We start from the raw sequence: 23,289 nt of genomic DNA on the forward strand, positions 1-23,289 counted from the left end.
GATTTTTGTACATTTTTTTTTTAAATTCTATGATAATATTTGTGCAATGTTGAACATCATAGCCGTCATTAATCCAAATAAGTAATACAGTAGTTGTAATAAAACTTATATTTTAGTCATGCATAACTGATATTGACGAATTTAGAATAGTTCGTCCATACATCGTTGTTCTTGAAACAATCATTATTAGTATACATGTAAGTTTCCTGACGTATAAGCGCCATTGAGGATGAGCTCTAGAGAAAGCAGACTAGTAGCGTTTCGTTAGTTTGTTTGTTGGGAAAGGAGAGGAAATGCAACCACTTGTACAGATAAACGACAGAATTACCATACAAGCATTTATAGTCAACACAACCAGAAAGAGTTCCCATCGTTGCACGGGGAATATGAAGGCTTCCAAGAATGAACAAGTGACATGTCTAACTCTGAACAGTTAGAAAACGGACTATCGACATCGACCGCTTGTTCTTGATATTTGAGACTGCATGCATATATACGTATACGTTTATGATAGTGATGAGTTCTTGCGTCTGACAAAAACTAAATTCCTTCATGGTTATATCTTGCCATACGTTTATATTGGTTTGTAAGGTGATTACTCAAAATCGTTATTTGAAGATGTAGATTCATTTCAATACAGAAATTTCGTCTATATATTAATTTTCACAAGTGTATACCACGGAGAAGTTCCGAAAGGTACATTACTCCCATTTTGTTTGGGTTTGAACCATCGATGTTTACAGCAATATCAAAGAATAAGATGATGATGATAGAAAGAACTATGGGCGTCATGTGGCAAATATTACATGCATATCGGACCATGAGTTGTCAATCTGTATGAAAAGATTTCAAATACAACCATATTATTGAGAAGGAATGTTTACATGCTATACTCTCGTACTAGTATTACAGGGTTCTTGTGGCGTCCACCTTAGACACACATCTTTTTAACGATGTTTAAAAAAAGACAGAACCAATTTAATGTGATATTTCCCTTGAATACCAAGAAAGAAAATAAATCCCGAAATTAATTTGAAACTTTGATACTCAATAGTTTCCCAGCCAAATAATCACATCCCTTGGGGATAATTAGTGTTAGTCCAGTGGCATATATAACAATTGTGATGACCAATTCCTTCCTTTGTTCGAGAACAATCTTATTGAAATATAAATCTGTGATTTTACTATGTCCACAACTTCGATGAACCAATCAAATTATACATCGACCTGTATTTAAATCAAATTGGTTCTCTTCTTCTTCTTCTGGTATACAAAAGTCTATCGACATTCGATGATTACATACTGTTGGCATACGTGGACTGGTCTATTTACAAAACTTTTACCCCAATTTATTCAAAATATATGTTTTTTTCTTATGTTCAATGTATACATGTATATATTTTAAATTGCGCTATAGTTCCGTAACTTTCTACCCAGTCGTATAAACGAATCGTCGACAAGTGCATACATTTTTTTAAATCAATATTTCTGGTATGTTCCAATCTGTCCTTCACTATTGACAATGAGTATATATTACATTTTTCCAAATTCACCCTTGGAAAAAATATTTAACTTAGATTTTAATTTCATCAAATCTTATTTTTGGGTATTATTTATATTTTTATAAATAATAATCTTTACACCAGAAATGTTATTTATAAACAAGCGTATGAGTTTAGTAATGACAGTAAGACAGAGTTGTATCAGTGTTCTCCCCAGGCCGTTTTAGCGCTGCGATGTTCAGCGCTATTTGAATTCACCGCGGTGGTATTTGGGCAGACCGCAGCGCTATCCAATCAAAAATCAGCGCTATTGTTTTTGAATTTCAAACTTCCGGTATTATTTTGTACACATTCCGATCACGTGATCGACTGGTTTATTTATCCGAGAGATCGTTAATTCACCCAACGATGTCAAATATCGTAGGGGCCAGTTCAATAAATGATCAAAATGGCGCCATTTGCAAAACTTTTACTGCCAAATAAACCTTTCCTTCCTCGAGTTTTTCGCTTTAAAAAGATGCCAAAACTTATGAAAGGAATGGACAGTGCTAACAGAGACATATAATACATGTCTCGGGTTCTGAAAAGTTCATTTCTAAATGATATAAGGGAAGTTTCTACCCCCTTCTCTGACACGAGGTCTCGACCATTTTTTGAACCATCTACGATTGTATCATTACTTTTTTTTGCGTTTACACTCGAACTGTTGAACCTGTATTGCTTGATGGAAGCATCCCTGTTATCAAGGGATTCATTATAAGCCCGTATTTTACGATAACTTGTCCATCCATGGCTCTTTTTCAAATGGATAAGGGAATAAAACAAAACGAAAATTTTGTGTAAATATATATAAAATGTCGATATTTGTCAACCAATCATCAATATAAATTAATTAAATATTGCTTTAAATTTAATGTAAACAGAGGATGGCTTGGATAAGGAATAGTGTTTAATGCTAAAAAGGCCACAAGTGTAAACAGGAAGTTATGTCAGCCAGTAAGGGAGATAATTTGGGAGGGAAAGACCTAAAAGAAGTATTGTCAAATATTGACAAACTTATCTGGTGGCAAGTATTCAAATGTTTATAAAATTAGCAAACACAACCTCTATAGATGGTAGTTGTTTCAATTGGCATGATGTATTTGATTGGTAATTCACCTTTGAAATAAAAAATCTCTTTAAAATATTTTTATAGGATTTCTTTCATATTCATAATTGGAATGTTTTAGCCTTTTTTTAAGCAAGTCTTTGATAACATTTGAATATTATTGAAAGGGCAATTTCATTTCTTCCTTTGAAATACTATACTCTTTTTTATTGAAAAGTTGTATTTTGCTAGAAATGTTAATAAAAGTAAATGTAAAAAATACCAATCTGGTCATTGAAAACTTTCTCACAGAAGCTGACAATGACTTTATTCTTGGTCCTACATGTTCTGCAACATCACCTGTTAGTGATAAGAAATCTTCACATAGGCAGTCTGGTATAGACCCACCATGGAAAAGACTTCTCCTTGGGTTTTATAGACAGATAATATGAGGATTATATGAATTTACAATGGAGAAAAAAAGACTTTTCTTCTATCATGTCTATATCCAGACAATAACATAAGCAAACAAAGGGGTATCTTCCATGAGCATGATAAGGACATCATTACAAGAGAAACCATCAATAGCATAATATAAGAAAAACACATAACAAATCAATTACAAACCAACCGCGCGCCGCGACAAAGTTACTGAGAATTGTCGAAAATCACGCGCTTACCACAGCGCTATCCAAAAATCCTGGGGAGAACACTGTGTATATTATACATCTGATAGTTCAAAATGGAAAGTTATAAGTTATCCGCCGTGTACACTGATCAATACCTGCAGAGGTGAAACGATGCATGAACTTGCAAGCCCAACAGGAAATTGCTTGAATACCTGGACATGTCACCTCACACCCCTCACAATACCTCTGGAAGTAATACCTTTAGCCATGCTGGTGATCAGATGAGGGAAGATCAGAATTTATTTGAAAAAAGTTTATTACTTTAAAGAATTATGAACAAATTAGATTTTCGAAAACAATTTTCACGGAACACTTATGATTTCAACTTTGACTTTTTACCTAATTCCAATATCAACAGTTTAAAAACAACAGACCATGGTAATTTAAAAAAAATAAGAATATTTTCCGTATCAAGTTAGTTAGTCAGATAAAACAACCGTACGATTGACAAGATATTGACACACAATTACGACTACATCGGTTACTGTAGTTTTGTTCCTTTGTGGTTTATAGACATATCGTTGTTATTAATCGAGAAAGAAGACAAAATGGCCGAACGCAGAGAATTGATACTCTAAATTTAAAATCGATGGTGATCGCTTATCTAGCGGAATAAAACTTTAATACCTATGAATTTGAGCATTTTTATACTGAATGAACATAATATCAATTTTTGATTTTTTTGCGAAGTTTCCCTTTAAATACAATATCTATAGATATATTTACCAATAGGAGAAATAAATACAATATCTATAGATATATTTACCAATAGGAGAAATAAATACAATATCTATAGATATATTTACCAATAGGAGAAATAAATACAATATCTATAGATATATTTACCAATAGGAGAAATAAATACATTATCTATAGATATATTTACCAATAGGAGAAATAAATACAATATCTATAGATATATTTACCAATAGGAGAAATAAATACAATATCTATAGATATATTTACCAATAGGAGAAATAAATACAATATCTATAGATATATTTACCAATAGGAGATGGCTATGTGGAAATGTTTTATATGATTTGTAATGAAACTTTAAAAATATTAATTTGCAAGTGTTAGCAGGCAGTGAAGGGAGTTTTATAGCAGACTATACAGTATTGTTTTTTCTCATTGTTGAAGGCTGTATGGTTGCCTATAATAGCTTACATCCACTTCATTTGAACTTTGGTGAATAGTTGTCTCATTGGCAATATCATATCATCTTATTTTTTTTTTTTTAAGAGTCATAACACTAGAATTTCTAACACTGCCACTGGTTTTGATAATCTCTGCAAACAAAGCCTATAGAAAAGGAGTAGGTTCAGTAAGACCCCTTTTTGGCCCCAAAATATAGCAGTTTTACAAAATTGTGATAATGTAATCATGAAGCTGTTTATTGGAAAGTAAAATGATTCTGCTACATAAATATGGGCTGTTTTTGACAATACAGTGCACATATATCGGGTACTAGCATCATAAAGTCATGCTAAATTACTGAAATCTTCACAAAATTAGCATTTTAGATACATTTTAGACGGTTTCTGTCTAAAATGAAAGTGGCCGCATTCCTGTTCATTCATAATATTGAAATGCAAGTTGTATTTGACGATAATACATAATATATATAAAGGTTGAGGATGAACACGGATGCGGCCACTTTCATATGTGACAAAAATCATCTGAAAAGTGACGATTTTTGGCAAATTTGATAGATTTTTCATATTTAAGCTTGAATCGGAGTGTTTTTAATGACTTAATCAGTTAAAATCTTACACAAAAACTAATTAAATCAATTGAAATAGACACTTAAGTGTTTAAAAAGTGTTTAAAATATTTTGTCAGATGAACTTGAAAATTGAGGCCAAAATTGGCCCTTATCGGACCTACTCCTTTGCAATTTGTTTAACATTTGAATTTGAAACCCAATAAAAATTGGTATCCAATGAATAATAATAATCGACAGTATACTCAACATGTGTTTTTATACAGATCAGCATATTATCTTCATTATATAAAATTGAAAACAGTGCTAGCATACATAACAACAAAGAACCAAAGGCTTACACAATAACAAATATGACCTCAAGCCCTTTTGAGAAAAGAATCATTATCAATCATTCTTACCTTTCTTTGGTTCCAAAACCAATCCACCAGCGTAAGCAGGCTTCCTTTTTCCTTGTGTTTTCTGTGTCCTGGTTCCATCTAAGTCTTCATCATCATTTCCTTCATTCTAAAAGGGATTTTGTCTATTTTCAATATATTTGAGTCTATAAATTTTGGTAACTGCTTATTCACCTGCTTTACTGTTAAAATATCTACGTGAGCAGTGATTCATTGCTTCAAGGGCCTTGACTAATCAGAACATATGTCATTATGACCAGAATGTTCTTTAACTAATGACAGGCGCTGTGTTGATTCATTGGAAGCGACTGGTGTAAATGGAGAATGTGTCGATGATACCTACACTTGCTTATAATGTTATAAAGGGACATAACTCAAGAACAGTTAAAGTAATAACACCCAAAATTGCACTTGATTGGACATTTGCAGTAATAAAACATTGTGTTTAAGTCTAATAACATTTTGGGATGTACGGACATACTTATAGATTGAAAAGCCAAGTCCTCTTCAACGCAGCTGTGGCATAAAACTTAAGTTTTCATTTAAATGGATTTTTTGCAGAAATCTCAAAATCTTTATTTAGTTTCTATATGAGCTATCTTTAAAAAAAAATCAATTGAATTACTTCTGTTTTTAGATCAAATATCAGCAATATGAATGTAGTAAACTTTATAAATGTCTATGTTACCACTATTTGTTTTTTCTTGTATTCCTTGTCTGGCACAATAAAATTTTTCTCTGTGAATGCATGCAGCAAAAGATATTCATTCCTTTCTGATCTTCCACCCATTAAAGTTCTGGTCTACAAAAAAATCTTCTGTCAGTACCAGTAAACTTTTTACAAATATCACATATATCATTGAAAGATTTATTTTGATCAATTTCTTTATTTAGGTCAAGTGATAAATATTTCATGCATAATCAGAACAAGAATAAACAAAAATTTTAATACATAAGGCAGGGTCTGCTATGTAAGTTGACCCAATTAATGGGTGGCAAATTTGAACTGCCACTGAAAAGTGAGGGAATGTTCAATAGGGTTAGAAACTTTGACCATCTTTTAACACCTCAGATCTTTAAGTTGCAAGGTTTCCTTAACAACTACATTAGCAAGAAGAAAAGAAGGGATACTGAGTATGTAAATGATTTAACAATCTTGTGAAGTACCATGAAATAAATTGAAGCTTGTCAATAGTGAAGTTGTGAGTTCCACTGGATGCAAGTGCATTTAACTCTGATCTCAACTGAAAAGGATTGCCAATTTTTTATGCTAAAGGTCTATGGTACTTTCTGAATACTCCAGCTTCCTCCATCAATTAACATGTGAATCTGTGAGCTACTGCTCACTAATGATACCCTGCCTGCTAGAAGTATAAGGTAAACAGGAAGTTGTTGAGTAATAAATTAGAAAACACATTACATGGTATAGCCGACTCATATAAACAATATTTCAGAAATCCTTGTAATGTAGTTCCCTGAGAAAGATGGGATGAAAAATATTCATGGGAAGGACAGAGGAAAAACATTAGACCCCCACTTTTTTAAAACAGGGGTATAAATATTCTCCATGAAATAGCCATTGCCCAACTCAGCAAAAAGTCAATCAAATAAATCTCTATGCTGTTAACTTGACATTCCAATAAAAATTTAAAGTAACATTACCACATATATGAAAGTCAACCTGACAAATCAATAATACTACCTACCATCACATTACCACATATATTAGTGATCTGTAAAGCCAATGGTATAACATTGAGTTCATACATAATTCTCAGGATATAGGTTGAATCCAGTAAGGTTAACTCTATCAACTTTAATAAATGAGGAGATAACCTAGAAAACAATATATAAACAGTTAATTTAATTTAATTTATTAATTATTTTGTAATCCTTTCTTGATGGCTTCTTTCAGAGAACCATCACAGTCCTTAAGATATAATACATAAAGAAACAAAGATAAAATTGTAGAGAGCTTTTAGTAATGAACAATTTTGTGCAATGTCTGTTAACTCATATCCAAAGTGTATGTTGTCCTATTGCATACTTATGTTGGGTGACCAACTTTCCTTTGATGCAGGGTTTCAAATAAGAAGGGGCCAACTAAACTAAAATTTCTATTCTTCTTGTATAGAACTATCTATATCGGCTACCAAAATGTAATCTGTTGGCTACCATGACAAAATTTTAATTCTAATCCCTGCCTTGAAAAGAGTTATAGATCATGTGACCATCATTAGACATACTAGACAGGAAACTAACCCAAGACTTATAGCACCCTGTAAGAGCATACTGTCAGACCATCAAGATTCCAGAAAGTGTGCAATAGACTGGAGAGCTGCGGCTTAAATATGTAATAATTGAATTGAGTGGTATTGGCAATGTATTTTCTCAATGAAAGACTTCCATCAGTTATGGATATGAAAAATACTGCAGAATGTGAATGATTATTATGCAATCTTCAAATTCTTTTGAAATAATTATATTAGATGTATGTTTCATTATAATATGTTATTCTGATTGGCTAACTGCACATCACATGTTATTCCTTAGGCAATTGCATTCACAATAAAACTGATCATTCCTGATAACACGAGGTCCCACAATAAAGTGCACAGGTGAATTAATAAAAAAAATGATAAGTATTGAATGCTTCTTTTTGTAACTTCATAGGGTTGTAAAAGCGTTGACCGTGCGCACATTTTTGGAATGAAGCGGTTCTGCGCTTCATACAAAATGTACTTTGGTCAACGCTTTTACACCCCAATGAAGTTACAAAAAAAAGCATTCAATTCTTAAATGAATGTTCTAAAACTTAATGGATGCTTTATATTCTACTGCATTAATTAATAAAAAAAACTTTTAAAATTCCTTATCACAGACTGTTATTTCAAAATATAATACATACAAATACATATTTCTTATCTCTTCATATTCAATTTCTTTTCTCTTTTGGTGAAGTATTTGATTGGTCAATTCTGTCAGATCGTAACTTCTACATCTCATTAACTCCCTGGCAGATATCATTACATCACAAACCAATCTCCCGCAGGTTGATGTTTTATCTGTGTAACCACTTTTCATCCCAGGGTGACCCTTTTAAACAAAATTTTTCTTGTTAAATGTCATAAAATTTTAACTCATGCTTACTTAATTATTCCATATTTCGTTTTCTGATTCATTGCTGATCAACTTCCTGTTAGCTGAATATTTATATATGTATCTTAACACATTAAGGCTACATATGATATAGAACTTTTAGTATTTTAACAGTAATAACAAATAGAAATTTCAGGAAGCTCTTCTTGGTAGTTCTTAAGAAAAATGTGACAAAATATCATATGTAGCCTTAATGTGTTAAGATACATATATAAATATTCAGCTAACAGGAAGTTGATCAGCAATGAATCAGAAAACGAAATATGGAATAAGGATCCATACATGAAGCCATAAAACAGACGGTCTAACTAGTAGTTACCTAAAAATGAGACTAAAATTTAATACATGGCCATTATGTATTGAATATAAGAGGTTATAAAAAGCCTGAATTGCTCACATGGTAAGAAATATCATATGATATTTATTTTTTTGCTTGATAGCTATCAATTAAGTTTGATTATATGTTGATTTCATAGTGCTTAAGATCTTTCCTTTTGACAATTGCTCTTTATCTATAATGATTTCTGGAATGAAAAAAATCTATAAGAGTCATCTTACAAATGCAACAAATAACTCCTGTGAGCAGACATTTATTTTAAAATGAAACCATGCAAAACCCTTGAAACATCTAAAGAACGAAATACTGTCAACAAACTGGCATCTACATGATGCTAATCAACCCTGCCTAAGTTTATATATAATATATTTACTTACTGAGAGTTTAGGCATTTTTGTTCTTTTTAATCTACCTATTTTGGACCAATGAGCTGTTTTGTTCACATTTATTCTGTGCAGTAACACATCAAGATCAAAACCATATATATCGTGACCCTGTAAACAGAAAAAAATATTTGATTCCATGGAAATGTTTTATGATAAAACAAACACTGTTAACTGAAACTGTATGGCTCATCTGAATATATGCATTTTCCAGTTTTAAACCTTTTTAATCTTCTAACTTAGAGAATATTTCCTCCACTCTTCTAAGATTCTAGAAGATTCAAAACTTCATAATTGGCATCAATGGAAGAAGCTTATTTTTCTTTAAGTCTTTAATTGATGAGACTTCCCAAACATTACATTATTCCTGCCAAATCAAGCTTAAAATTGAGATATCCTTGTATAGCTTATAGGTATGGCATTGTCATGTAGGTTACCATGTTTAGTGTAAACCCGGAATTACTCTAGTATGTTCCTGGAATCTGATCCGGTATAGTAATTGTCTTCATTTCCGGTTTTGGCATGCATTGTTTTTCCATGTTGTTTTTGTCAGTCAAATATGATTTTACTTGGATTTACACATTATTTGTTGGCTATTTTCTGTATAAAGTTAGGGGTAGAACAAAATAAACATTGCTGTCATGAATAATAAAGATGGAAAAAAAATTTGAAAATCATTTATTTGAAAATTTTATAAAAATAGTCAGCACAGTAAAATTTTTATTTTCTTTCAAATCAAAGGTCTGTCAGGTGTAGCTAGTAACCAAAATGAAAGTCCAATTGCAAAAGTGGAAGGTTGCAGACCTCAGACCACCGCTAATTTGAAACCCTAAATAAAAATCAATAATTGCCCAATGTCCTAGTTAACTATTATTTTCTAATTTATAACTGTCACCAAGATCACATGGTAGTCATGTGACTCCCTAAAATACAAAGACACCTACTACAATAACGTCTGGATCGATCTTGTGTATTTTAGCAAGAAGAAAACCTAATAGAGGCCTCTCTGATGGAAAACATTCTATCTTCATATTATTCTGAAAAAAGAAAAATAGAAATCAAAATAACTAAGTCAGTAATATATATTTAAGGTTCACGACCGTTTTGCCACAAAAACGTTACAATATTTGTTAATTGTGTGTATCTATAAGTAATTTTATTTGTACTCTGCTATGTATTAGATGTACATTTAGAGCTGGATTTTAATGCACTAGTTAACATTAAATTATTATCAACAGCATTCCAGTCTGCTCTTGCTCCTTACTGCTGCACATTAAGCAGAGAAGCAGCAAATACAACTTTCAAGTCAATCCCATCTAAAAGTCTCTAACAAGATAAAAATCTTACCCTTCAGTATCACAATTTTTCTGATATTACACAGGAAACAGTTTTTTTTCCTTTCTTATATTCAAATTTCTTAAAATGATCAAAGTATAGTGATATTATTGTTCATTTCTTATCTAAAAATTAACACAAAACAATCCCCATATTTTTACCTCTTTTTGTGCTTTTTCTCTAAAGTCATAAGGAAATATACAATCATTTGGCTTAGTTATTGCTGAAAAAGAAGAGAAACATAGTTGTCACCTAGGGTATTAAAAATCAAAATTATAAGGCAACTAGGACAGGCACATATAATTATTTTCTCCATTTATACATTTCAATACTACTTTTTTAGAAAAACTTTGCTAAAGAAATATCATGTTTGCTTCTGGTGGTATCTACCTATTTTCTTCATTTTTTTTAAGTTTCTAAGCATGAAATATATAGTTTTCAGCTGAATTTGGTCAAATTAACTCAATTTAAAGTTGAATTAAAAAATCATGTTTTTTTCCCAATGGTATTGATAGGTTTCCGGTCTATTTTTATTTCCTTTTCTTTTGTGAATAGTTAATAAAGAATTTAAAAAACTAATTGACTAATTTTGGTTACCACAGAAATGTTGTTGGAAAGGGATTTTAGGTGCTGGTTTATCCATGGCTAAAGAGTTCTGTACCAAACAAGCTATTCCAATGATCTGGAATAAAAATACTAATATTCTTTAGACCATTGTCTCAAGGTTTGGAAGTTTAATTTGATGCATTTATCAGTTTTTAATTAAAACAGAATGATTCTCTGCTTTCAAAAACTGGCTTTGAGCGATCCCAAATCCAGAAAAGAAATTCAGACATAAGAAATTTCTAACCTGTTGTTTATATTTAATTTAAATTTTTTTTTTATTACATTTTGAAGTATTTAGAGTAAATAATTGCAATACATGAAAACTTCTTTTTCACAAGTTAAAGAAAAATACAGTTCACATAAAATAGTGTTTCTATAAATAATTACTTCATTTTGATGTGTCTTTTGGTTTGGCAGTGTCCTCATATTAAGAGCCATGACAACCAGAGGGGGTGGGGATAAACTGGCATCATTTACAACACTAATATGATCTGGTCTTGTCACAAATACCTACAATTCAAATATATGAAAGATGATGCATGTCTAAACACAACTCTTTGCCATTTTTCTAAAAAAACTTACATAATAATTATAACTTCCTATGAAAACAAGTAAAACTGTGAGCAACTGCACACTAAGGATACTCCATACATTTGGTTACACAGGAAGTTAATGAGCAATTTGTCTAAAAACACAGTATACCATTTACATGAAGCCTGATTACAAATTTCAGGAAGCTCTGATTTGTATTTCCCAAGTACAATGTGACAGGATTTCATGGGATGGACGCACAGACAGGGGTTAAACAGTATAACTCCTCCTTTGGAAAGGCAGATAGTTAGTATAAATTAAGTACAAAACTTACCGTTAGGGGATTATTTTTGCGGGTTGTAAATTTTCGCGGATAGAACAAAATCACCTAAATAAATTCCACCCTTAAAAGTGCAAAGGTATTCATTAAAGTTTTGAAACCATCAAAATATTTTGTATACATGATTTCATGAAAATCGTGAAATTTTACACCGGCGAAAATAACCCCTTATATGGTATGGTATCTCTTTGCAAAATATTTGAATGGATGTTTAATGTATAATTTCAATTATTATTTATTCTATCTGATGGGAGCAGGCTATCACAATACCATTGAGGGATCATATGATGTTTTATTGTTACTTACTTCCAATTTGCACCAACTTATTGGTGGAGTTGAAATTTCTGCAAAATAAATAATGTGAAATTGAAACAAATCTTTTATAACATATAAAATTGAGAATGGAAATGGGGAATGTGCCAAAGAGATAACAACCCGACCATATGCCATATGCATGCCCAGAAATGTAATCTGATGATAGTGATCTATCCTACCGTTTAATTCTACTGAAATGTAATCTGAGGATAGTGATCTATCCTACTGTTTAATTCTACTAATTATCAATGAAATCTGATGATAGTGATCTATCCTACCGTTTAATTCTACTAATTATCATAATTTCCCAATTAAGTTTCTATCAAGTTAACAAATAAACCTTTCATCACAACCTGTTGACTTTCTTAAAATTAATTTTAGCTATTCAAATATTTTGTTTTGATAAAAAACATAAAAAGCAACATTTAATAATTGCCTATCTTCATAAAAGCAAAAAATTATCTTGCTGTGGTCAGATATGTAGAACTGGTCTTAATTTACTTTATATGCTACAACAGGTTTATTTTTATCATAAACTTACGTGGACATTTGATATCAAGCCAGCTTGGTCCTTTCATTTTAGTTTCAAGAACAAGGTGTTCTAAACTGCAACAAAAAATAAAAACAGAAAAAAAATTACAACTTTTTTCAACAAGCAATCTGAGAATATAGCATACTGTATAGTGGGTTATTTTCATGGGTTGTAAATTTTTCGCTTATTTTCACGGATAGAAAATCACCAAAATTAATTCCCCCAATTTAAAAGTGTACATGCAAAGGTATTGAGAAAAGTTTTGAATCCACCAAAATATCTTGTATACCTTAATCTATGAAAATCCGTGAAATTAACCCGCTATACGGTAATCAATACAATGTTCCTTATAAGCTTATGGCAATTGTTTATCAGAGATGTCTGGTGAATTCTTAATTCCAATTAGGAAATAACTGTTGCTGGTGTATTTCAGTTGCTGGTATTGTCTGTAAAACAAGGACCACATTGGGCACAATAACAGAACAAGGTGTAATATGTTCCATTGTCTAACTGAGCTTTTTTTCAAAACAGTCTCAAACTTACAGATGACATATTTGTAAAAAGGGTGCAATAGGACTGCTCACAGGGATCATTTAAGTTAACTTCCACATATGCTATGAGATAAACAGTTTGAATACAAATTTTAAATATAATGGTAAAGGCAAAAGGAAACCCTCCCCTTCTGGTATACTTTAATATAAGGAAGCATGTTTACTTTCATTTATGCTCATTATCAGCGTTCTACAACTGTGTAAAATTTCATCAATATCTTGTGATGGACTTTCTGAATTACATTTCCCTTGCAGTTTTGTATTTTTGTTGTTTTATTTTTTGTCAAGTAATTTAAAATATTGAGAAATGTACATACTTAGACAGATCCAAACACATAGACAAGGGTGACTCCTTTATACCTCAAAACACTTACCTTGACACATTGTACATACTTAGACAGATCCAAACACATAGACAAGGGCAACTCCTTTATACCTCAAAACACTTACCTTGACACATTGTACATACTTAGACAGATCCAAACACATAGACAAGGGCAACTCCTTTATACCTCAAAACACTTACCTTGACACATTGTACATACTTAGACAGATCCAAACACATAGACAAGGGCAACTCCTTTATACCTCAAAACACTTAGCTTGACACATTGTACATACTTAGACAGATCCAAACACAGACAAGGGCGACTCCTTTATACCTCAAAACACTTACCTTGACACATTGTACATACTTAGACAGATCCAAACACATAGACCAGGGTGACTCCTTTATACCTCAAAACACTTACCTTGACACATTGTACATACTTAGACAGATCCAAACACAGACAAGGGCGACTCCTTTATACCTCAAAACACTTACCTTGACACATTGTACATACTTAGACAGATCCAAACACATAGATAAGGGTGACTCCTTTATACCTCAAAACACTTACCTTGACACATTGTACATACTTAGACAGATCCAAACACATAGACAAGGGCAACTCCTTTATACCTCAAAACACTTACCTTGACACATTGTACATACTTAGACAGATCCAAACACATAGACAAGGGCAACTCCTTTATACCTCAAAACACTTACCTTGACACATTGTACATACTTAGACAGATCCAAACACATAGACAAGGGTGACTCCTTTATACCTCAAAACACTTACCTTGACACATTGTACATACTTAGACAGATCCAAACACAGACAAGGGCGACTCCTTTATACCTCAAAACACTTACCTTGACACATTGTACATACTTAGACAGATCCAAACACATAGACAAGGGCAACTACTTATACCTCAAAACACTTACCTTGACACATTGTACATACTTAGACAGATCCAAACACATAGACAAGGGCGACTCCTTTATACCTCAAAACACTTACCTTGACACATTGTACATACTTAGACAGATCCAAACACAGACAAGGGCGACTCCTTTATACCTCAAAACACTTACCTTGACACATTGTACATACTTAGACAGATCCAAACACAGACAAGGATGACTCCTTTTATCTCAAAACACTTACCTTGACACATTGTACATACTTAGACAGATCCAAACATAGACAAGGGCAACTCCTTTATACCTCAAAACACTTACCTTGACACATTGTACATACTTAGACAGATCCAAACACAGACAAGGGTGACTCCTTTATACCTCAAAACACTTACCTTGACACATTGTACATACTTAGACAGATCCAAACACATAGACAAGGGCGACTCCTTTATATCTCAAAACACTTACCTTGACACATTGTTCATACTTAGACAGATCCAAACACATAGACAAGGGCGACTCCTTTATACCTCAAAACACTTACCTTGACACATTGTACATACTTAGACAGATCCAAACACAGACAAGGGCGACTCCTTTATACCTCAAAACACTTACCTTGACACATTGTACATACTTAGACAGATCCAAACACATAGACAAAGGTGACTCCTTTATACCTCAAAACACTTACCTTGACACATTGTACATACTTAGACAGATCCAAACACATAGACAAGAGCGACTCCTTTATACCTCAAAACACTTACCTTGACACATTGTACATACTTAGACAGATCCAAACACAGAGACAAGGGTGACTCCTTTATACCTCAAAACACTTACCTTAACACATTGTACATACTTAGACAGATCCAAACACATAGACAAGGGTGACTCCTTTATACCTCAAAACACTTTCCTTGACACATTGTACATACTTAGACAGATCCAAACACAGAGACAAGGGTGACTCCTTTATACCTCAAAACACTTACCTTGACACATTGTACATACTTAGACAGATCCAAACACATAGACAAGGGCAACTCCTTTATACCTCAAAACACTTACCTTGACACATGAGTACCACATAGACAAGGGTGACTCCTTTATACCTCAAAACACTTACCTTGACACATGAGTACCAAACACATGACTAAAAGTATTACCACTCAAATCTGATGGCAAAGCAGGGCTATCTGCCTGAAATGAGGAAAGAGAAATTATTTTAAATATCAAATTCACCATATCCACTAAATCTGTGTTAATACAGGACATGTTTGTATCATTATCATTCAAACTAATGTAATTGGTGAAAAAATGTACCAAAAAATATATCAAAATAAACGCCGTAGTGTGGCATAAATTTTAGTTTTTTTAATGATATTCACAACAGACATAGTAATAGAATGCTCAATTATATTAAATATTCCCCATTTCCATTCTCAGTTTAACGAATACAGCAAAAATATGTTTGTTGATTCTAAAAAAAAAAATATTTGATAGTAACTAAATTATAACTATCCTATGTTTGATTCGGACTATAAACTACTTACAGAATATCTGATTTCCATATAGTCTGATTCCACAGGAACTTCTACTTTCTCAAAGGCATACTGTTTTGTAACTTTCTGTCAATATAAAAATCATTATACTGAAATATTTTGTTTATTAGTGAAATAATCTTGTAGATTAAAACATGAAATGTTGAAAAGCATTTGTAGAACGTGTGTTATGAAAATCAACCAATAAAATTTTACATTGTAAACAAAAGGATATATCTATAAAATAAGTTTAGTTTGCATTAGTTCCAATGGACTCTACATTGAATTCTAAACAAATAGAACAATGAATACAGTAATTTTGATTAATATACCTTTGATTTAAATTTTGGAATTTTGTATTTTTCTGCCACTCTTTCATTGAACTCATTGTAGACATCAACAAGTGAAACCTCAAATCCTGTATCTTCTCCCTTCAGGTATTTCTGCAAATTAATGTTTTAAGGTATTATTTTTTGATAATCAATCACAGTAAGAAATCTAAAGCTAAAATATTTTGTTTTATATTTCCAAATCATTAATAATAATAAAGAAAGTTCTGGTAATTGACCCAGGACTAGTTTCAGTATTCATTTCTCCTACACACTAAAGTGAGTTTAAATAATTGAACTTAATATCACAAAAGAGATGGAAGTGTTAATTTATATAGAAATGCACAGCAGGCAAGTTTCCAGTCTGTAAGGCTCAGCTTTCTGCATATTAAAAGAACCACTACAACAATCTCATTGATGATTTAGCATATGGCCTTATCAACATACCTTACTTTTCTAGTGGCAGTCTTAATTTCCTGTCCTTTTTTTTGTGTCTACCCCTTACATTTCCTTTCAAATTGTTCTCATACTGAATATTCAGAAATATTTGGACAAAGGAAGATAACTCTAATTCTAAATATTACTTTCGTGTCATTTTTTAAAGCACACTGACACAATATTTATACATCATTCACAATTTATGTGCACAAAGCACTAGGTGATAAAATTCTAAAAATTGATAAATATCTATTCAGTTTCATCAGGGATTCTGATTTCATGAATGCAAAACTTTTTATTTTACCCCACCTTGCAGAAAATTCTAACAGATTATTTCTTATAATTGTTCAGGCGATCTTATAAAATAGATACATAATAACAAATGAATTGATGAGCTCTTTTACTTATATATAGCTACTAAGACGAAATTATTCAAAAGTCAAAAACAGGAAAAAATGTAAAATGTAGGGTTTGAACACAACATTGACAGATTAAGGTGATGCATGCACAGCGACATCAGTACAAATAAAAATTGAATATTGTAAATGTATAAAGCTCACTGATGTATGTAATCTTAGTTTAATTACCTTTATCGATCCTCTGATAGTATGTATGCATGCATAAACATAGTAAATATAATGCATGGTTTAATATATGTAACATGTATATATCAAAAAGGCCGTTTCAACTTGTCATATTGCATTCATATTCAAATGATCTAATCAGTGGGAAAGCCACAGATCAGTTCTGCGCCTCCTTCCATATGACGTAACGGCCTAAAAATCAAGGGCGACAATCGCGATTTTTACATAGACGGCGACAGTATCGCGCCTTCTCGGTAATTTGTTTACATCGTGTACGTGTGATTTTTCAAGAAATTTACTATTAAAGACAATTAAACTTGTGTCATTTCATCATTAATTAGTTATATAGGTAAGTTTTACAGGTGACTATGCTATATTTTCTTCTTAGGAGATTTTATTTTACAAGAAACAAACATCTGAAACTGGTAAGACACGTTGTTATTTTGGAAGATAAAAATATGGCGGGTGTTTTCCGCTTCTGAAAATAACTGACACATTCGCATCCTATTGGCTATTTAAATATAAAATGAACAAAAATAGTATCTATGATGATAGGAGTCCCTAAATATTTGCATAAATACCCATCACTCCTTGTAAAATTGTAACTGAGGCTGCGAAAAGGAAGCACATAAATCGACGCCATTTTTCAACAGATTAAGGTTTCTGAGCTCACCAAATCCTACTATTATTACTTTTAATGGTTAGTAGAAAGATATCAACATTATCCATAACATAATTCATTGATCAGATCGGGCTATGGCTATATGTTTGCCTCTTTTAGGATGCTGAAATCCATTAAATTCTCCCAGTTCACACGAAATAAACGCCCCTTTTTCAGCCCGAGACTTCAATTTTGATTAAAACTTGAATTTTGGCATGTCAATGTTAGCTTTATAATTTTAATTAAATTATTACGATTGTGTTAAGCATTTGTGCTCATTTGTTTGGTTGTCTCGAATAGTATCAAGGTTAATTAAATGGTTTTATATTATTATTTTTGAACCCAAAAAGTGTGTGACAAAAACAAAAACAAACAAAATAAAATTATAGGAAAAATATAACAACTACATAAGTATAGTTTAATTTTATCCTAAACCTCTATCCATCCTTTCTTACAGATAGTACAGGGTGAGGGTTCACAAAATAGGGAACCAGGGGTGGATACAGCCATTTTGAAAAGGGGTTCCCTACCCAGGATAAAGGGGGGTTCCAACTAAATGTACCCTTTCAAATGCATTGATTGTCCATAGAAAGGGGAGATTCCAATCCCGGAACCGTATCCCTGGATATGCCACTGGGAACTATGGCTAAAAGTATAAAAAAAATTGGAGAACTATGACTAAAGGAACAAAGAATAGAGAAAATTGACTGTAATAAGGAATAGAGCAAATGACATGCTAGTCAAAATAATATGACGTCTGACAAGGCTATTTTATTTTTTTATCTAGGACACCTTCCTACGCATCCCAGAAAAAAATTATAAAACATCATAGCCAGACGTCATAATATTATTTGAACTATTGATGTGCTAATTTATATATTGAGAAAAGAGAAATGATGGACAAAAAGTATAAAAAAAATAGAGACAAATGAGCGTAAAGAATAAATGATAAAGTAATGGAAAACACCCCATCCAGACCCTTGTTTATCTGAACAACAGAACTATTATTTTTGCTGAATAGTGCATATAGGCATTTCCCATTTGAATGGTTTTACAGTAGTAATTTTAGGGCCCTTTTTAGCTTGTTGTTCGGTGTGAGCCAAGGCTCCGTGTTGAAGGCCGTACATTGACCTATATTGGTTTACTTTTATAATTTGTTATTTGGATGGAGAGTTGTCTCATTGGCACTAACACCACATCTTCCTATATCTATGTAAAATATCTTTTAAAGATTTCAGGTATATGAAATATTAACCAGTAGGACAGTATAAATTCTGTCCCTCCTTCCATGCAAAAAAAAAACAAATTATGTGATTTATTGTTGAATTTTATTGCCACATTCAGTATTGGCTAGGTGTTGGGGCCAGGTTTTATGGGTGGTGGATACATTTAATATCTATTACTGGTATGAAGAATTTAAGATATGAATGATTGAATGAAAAGTTACCTTTTAAATAACAGATACATGTAAGATAATTTAATGTTGCATATTAAGTAATACTTTATTTAAACATTATTTAATATACCTATTAAAAAGATTGATATGTTATTATGTTGATGGATTTAAGATATTGAAGTAAATGAATAAATAAATAGAAAATTTGTGTTGCTGTATATGATTATTAACTTTTCTTGATGGAGGGCAGGACTTTTTCGGGACGTTTGGATTGGGTGTTTTTAAGCTCAGGATTTTTTTTCGTGATTTTTTTTTTTTAATTTGGGACCTCAGAAGATCATGTTTTAGCCCAGGATTTTGGGATCAGGACCCCTGCAACATCCCCCACCTCCTTCTTTGACATATAATATAAAGTCAGTAAAAATATATCAATTATTTACATCAAAAGTCTATTAAAAATAATTTCTTTATTTTTGTTGAATCATATAAACCTCCTTTTGATTATTTAAGATTAAAATAAGAAAGATTTCAATTTAAATGAAATGATAACACACATCTGAAAACAATCATAGTATATACATTATGAGATTTTCTCATGTTTAAAGGCTTTCATGTAGCAAAAAAATGCCTATACATTTCTATATATCCACTCCAAAAGAGTATTTTGGGATAGTTGTCTCATTGGCAATTATTCACATCTGATTAGTTTTCCATTAGTAAAATTCAAATAAAAAGCATTCAATTCCAATTTAAATGTGAACCTCCTCATTCTTGGACCACATAGAAATTTGTAGACAATTAAAATATATTATAATTTCATATAACAACTGTAGAAAAGTTCGAAATTATTTTCATTTGATAATATCATCTGCATATATTATATATTTTCAGATAACAATAGGAATAAGAAGAGCAGGATTTCTATTTTGAGGATTTACATGTATGGGATAGAGGACTATTTGACTTGATTTTACTTTTAACTTGGACTTTTTAACAATAATACTCTTAAATTATTTTAAATATTTTACACGTATGTTTCATTTTAACATTATTTTTATGACTGTATTTATTTATCATTTAATAAACGTTTATTTCTAAACATTTTTATATTTTTAAATATACAATGTGAAACACTCAACCATTTTATATTGATAACGAGGGGTAAATGTACATGAGACAATAATGCTGTTGCAATACAATAAAACTTATTGTCATTGAAAAACCTGAGATTCATAGATGCAAAGCTAGCATATTCATAGGGGTCCCTTTTGTGGTTGATTAAATAGGGAATCACTGGAGCGGGCCCCTCTTAAGTCAGTCAGCAGCCCCCTAGAAAAAGTTCTGGATCCGTCACTGATATCAGGCATATACATGTATGTACTGTAGTATTTGAGACATAAAAAAAATCAAAGATATAAAAAGTAAACTTGATGGTCTTTAATGATTGATTAGGTGTGAAGGACTGAAATAGAAAGGTTTTAAAATCGTTCAGTTCTCCTAGACATAGTGAGGTATCCTTGAGGTCTCTCAAATGGCCTATCATGACGACTTTTCACTGTTTTTCTGAAGTGTGGTAACCCCTGCACCTAAATAAATCATTTTCAGTAGTCTCTCTTTTTTTCATACTTTTTTGATGAAAAGTCTTAACTAATATTCAAATTAGAAAAAAGAAAACTGAGCAACTTGAACCCACAACATACAATTGATATCAGGTGTTCTGGAAGAGTAAGTAGATCCTGCTCCTTGTGTAGTATTAGGAATGAGATGTCCTGGTGCTCTTTTCCTATATGTTATCACATGATTTTGCAAATTATTGCAATTGTGTGCTTTTAAGAATGGAGAAAAATGTGTGAAAAAGTATTATATTGCATAAAAATCAGCACACAGATATAGGAATGGTATGATTCTGATTAAACTATAGATCCTGTGTCCAAGCTTTGCTTTCTTGTAGATTGGTGTAAAATAAAAATGTGGGTCAAGCATTAATATCAATGCAACAAAACAGGATCCCCAAAATCAGAGTGAGACTTTCATATGCAAATTTCAAAGTAGACCTTAGAAGTGATACAGCATTTTGTTAATGCTTTAAATGGTCATATAGCTCTGACATGTATTAAGAATTGGATGTACTAGGCATTGTGCATTCCTATTGAATGTTAATCTCAAGTTCTCAAGAGTTAAACATGCCCCACGGCCCAGACACACTCAAACATGAATGGTTAGTGTACACCATGTTGCTTGATATGCATGATAGGGACAGGACAGACATCAAGTTATAAAAATGTGTGAGTGTCAACTTCCAACTTGCTTAGTTTTTTTTTATATAAACAACAAGAACGATTACTTAAAATCAAGTGAAAATTATAGATGCATCAGATTAATATTTGTTGATTGGTACTTTTTTTAATTGACAAGTTGATTTCAGATTAATATTTACTGAATCAAAGAATGACTAACCATTACCCTACAAAAAATGGCTTAAAACAAAGATTAACTGAGTGCTTACACTTTGCACATGAGTAGGATTTTTATCCAGACAATAACTTTTGACTTACCCCTTCAGCTGAAATTTTTGAAAAGTTGGGGAAAAAAAGGGGGGGTTCTTCCAGACAACTGAAGTCATTTATATGGACAAATTCGTTCATAGATTAACCTAGTTTCAATGTACTACATACATCTGTTACACACTGCAGCATAATTGAATAACTACAGAAAATGTAATACTGCGAGGAGTTTGAGCAGTCTGAGCAACATGAAAAACATCAACAAATGACGGTGTAAAGCCTTCAACCCATCATCATTTTTAAGTAAAATATATTTAAAATCCTGGAAACATCATCACCCTTCATTGTCTCAATCAGTTTCGTGGTTAAAAACTGTAAAATATGACATAATTTGCTTAATTTTGCGCCGAAATAACTCCAAAAACGTTAGAAAAGGTTGAATTTTGACCTCCGGTTGAAGTATTTATTATGTAAACAAGACTCAGAGTGACGGGGAATCCTATACATAGTCATGTGCACATATGTTTCTGGGTCACATTTATTTATATCTCGACCAATGAAAAGCTTTAGGATGCATTTGTGTCAGTTCCTAGCAAACAGGGGGATTACCCGCGGTTTTTTGGAAATCTACGGAGGACGTCTTTTGATTTATCATATTTCAGTAACGCAGCACTTATTTTAATACCTATTTTGGCAGTCGTGTGACAAAATCTATTCTAATGAAAAATTAACCTCAAATACTGATGGATGTTTAGTTGTTTTAATAAATTTATTGTCTGAAGCACAGGCTATGTTTTTGTTTACACGCTGGTTACAGCGCCACCTCAAAATGTTTAGATTATCTCCCCTTTCCCGCGTGACCACCGGAAGTAGCTCTTCAATGTCACTGGCTTTCCCACTGAATACATCAGCAAAATTATCATTATTTAGATTGTTAGTTATTTACTGTTGTCAGATCCATGAATATTCATATTTAATTCTTATTCAAAATTTCAAAAGTTGCCTAAAATTGATGATTTATCATTTAACATTTACCAAATTTTTCTATTTCATATTATTGTATCTTCAAAACATTTTGCTT

The 23,289-nt window shown here is 31.9% G+C and overlaps 1 protein-coding gene and 1 long non-coding RNA gene across 6 annotated transcripts in view; one reads left to right on the plus strand and one right to left on the minus strand.

Annotated features, from left to right (window-relative positions):
• Positions 1-23,289, minus strand: part of LOC139517448 (DNA polymerase alpha catalytic subunit-like) — a 63,831-nt gene that overhangs the window by 20,690 nt on the left and 19,852 nt on the right. For all 5 annotated transcript variants that reach the window (XM_071308487.1, XM_071308486.1, XM_071308483.1 and 2 more), the window contains exons 11-24: positions 16,629-16,739; positions 16,309-16,383; positions 15,882-15,955; positions 12,950-13,014; positions 12,400-12,437; positions 11,610-11,732; positions 11,214-11,298; positions 10,778-10,839; positions 10,226-10,318; positions 9,276-9,392; positions 8,311-8,498; positions 7,109-7,238; positions 6,091-6,204; positions 5,406-5,511 (exon numbers count right to left, since the gene is read on the minus strand). In XM_071308487.1, coding sequence (XP_071164588.1) covers positions 5,406-5,511; positions 6,091-6,204; positions 7,109-7,238; positions 8,311-8,498; positions 9,276-9,392; positions 10,226-10,318; positions 10,778-10,839; positions 11,214-11,298; positions 11,610-11,732; positions 12,400-12,437; positions 12,950-13,014; positions 15,882-15,955; positions 16,309-16,383; positions 16,629-16,739 — 1,381 coding nt within the window. The remainder of the gene's footprint in view (positions 1-5,405; positions 5,512-6,090; positions 6,205-7,108; positions 7,239-8,310; positions 8,499-9,275; positions 9,393-10,225; positions 10,319-10,777; positions 10,840-11,213; positions 11,299-11,609; positions 11,733-12,399; positions 12,438-12,949; positions 13,015-15,881; positions 15,956-16,308; positions 16,384-16,628; positions 16,740-23,289) is intronic.
• On the plus strand, positions 18,144-22,976 carry LOC139517449 (uncharacterized). Its single transcript, XR_011663143.1, has 2 exons — positions 18,144-18,347; positions 20,596-22,976. It is a non-coding gene; the product is annotated as an uncharacterized lncRNA (long non-coding RNA).

The sequence above is a fragment of the Mytilus edulis genome, chromosome 3 (assembly GCF_963676685.1).
Source record: "Mytilus edulis chromosome 3, xbMytEdul2.2, whole genome shotgun sequence".
NCBI lineage: Eukaryota > Metazoa > Mollusca > Bivalvia > Mytilida > Mytilidae > Mytilus > Mytilus edulis.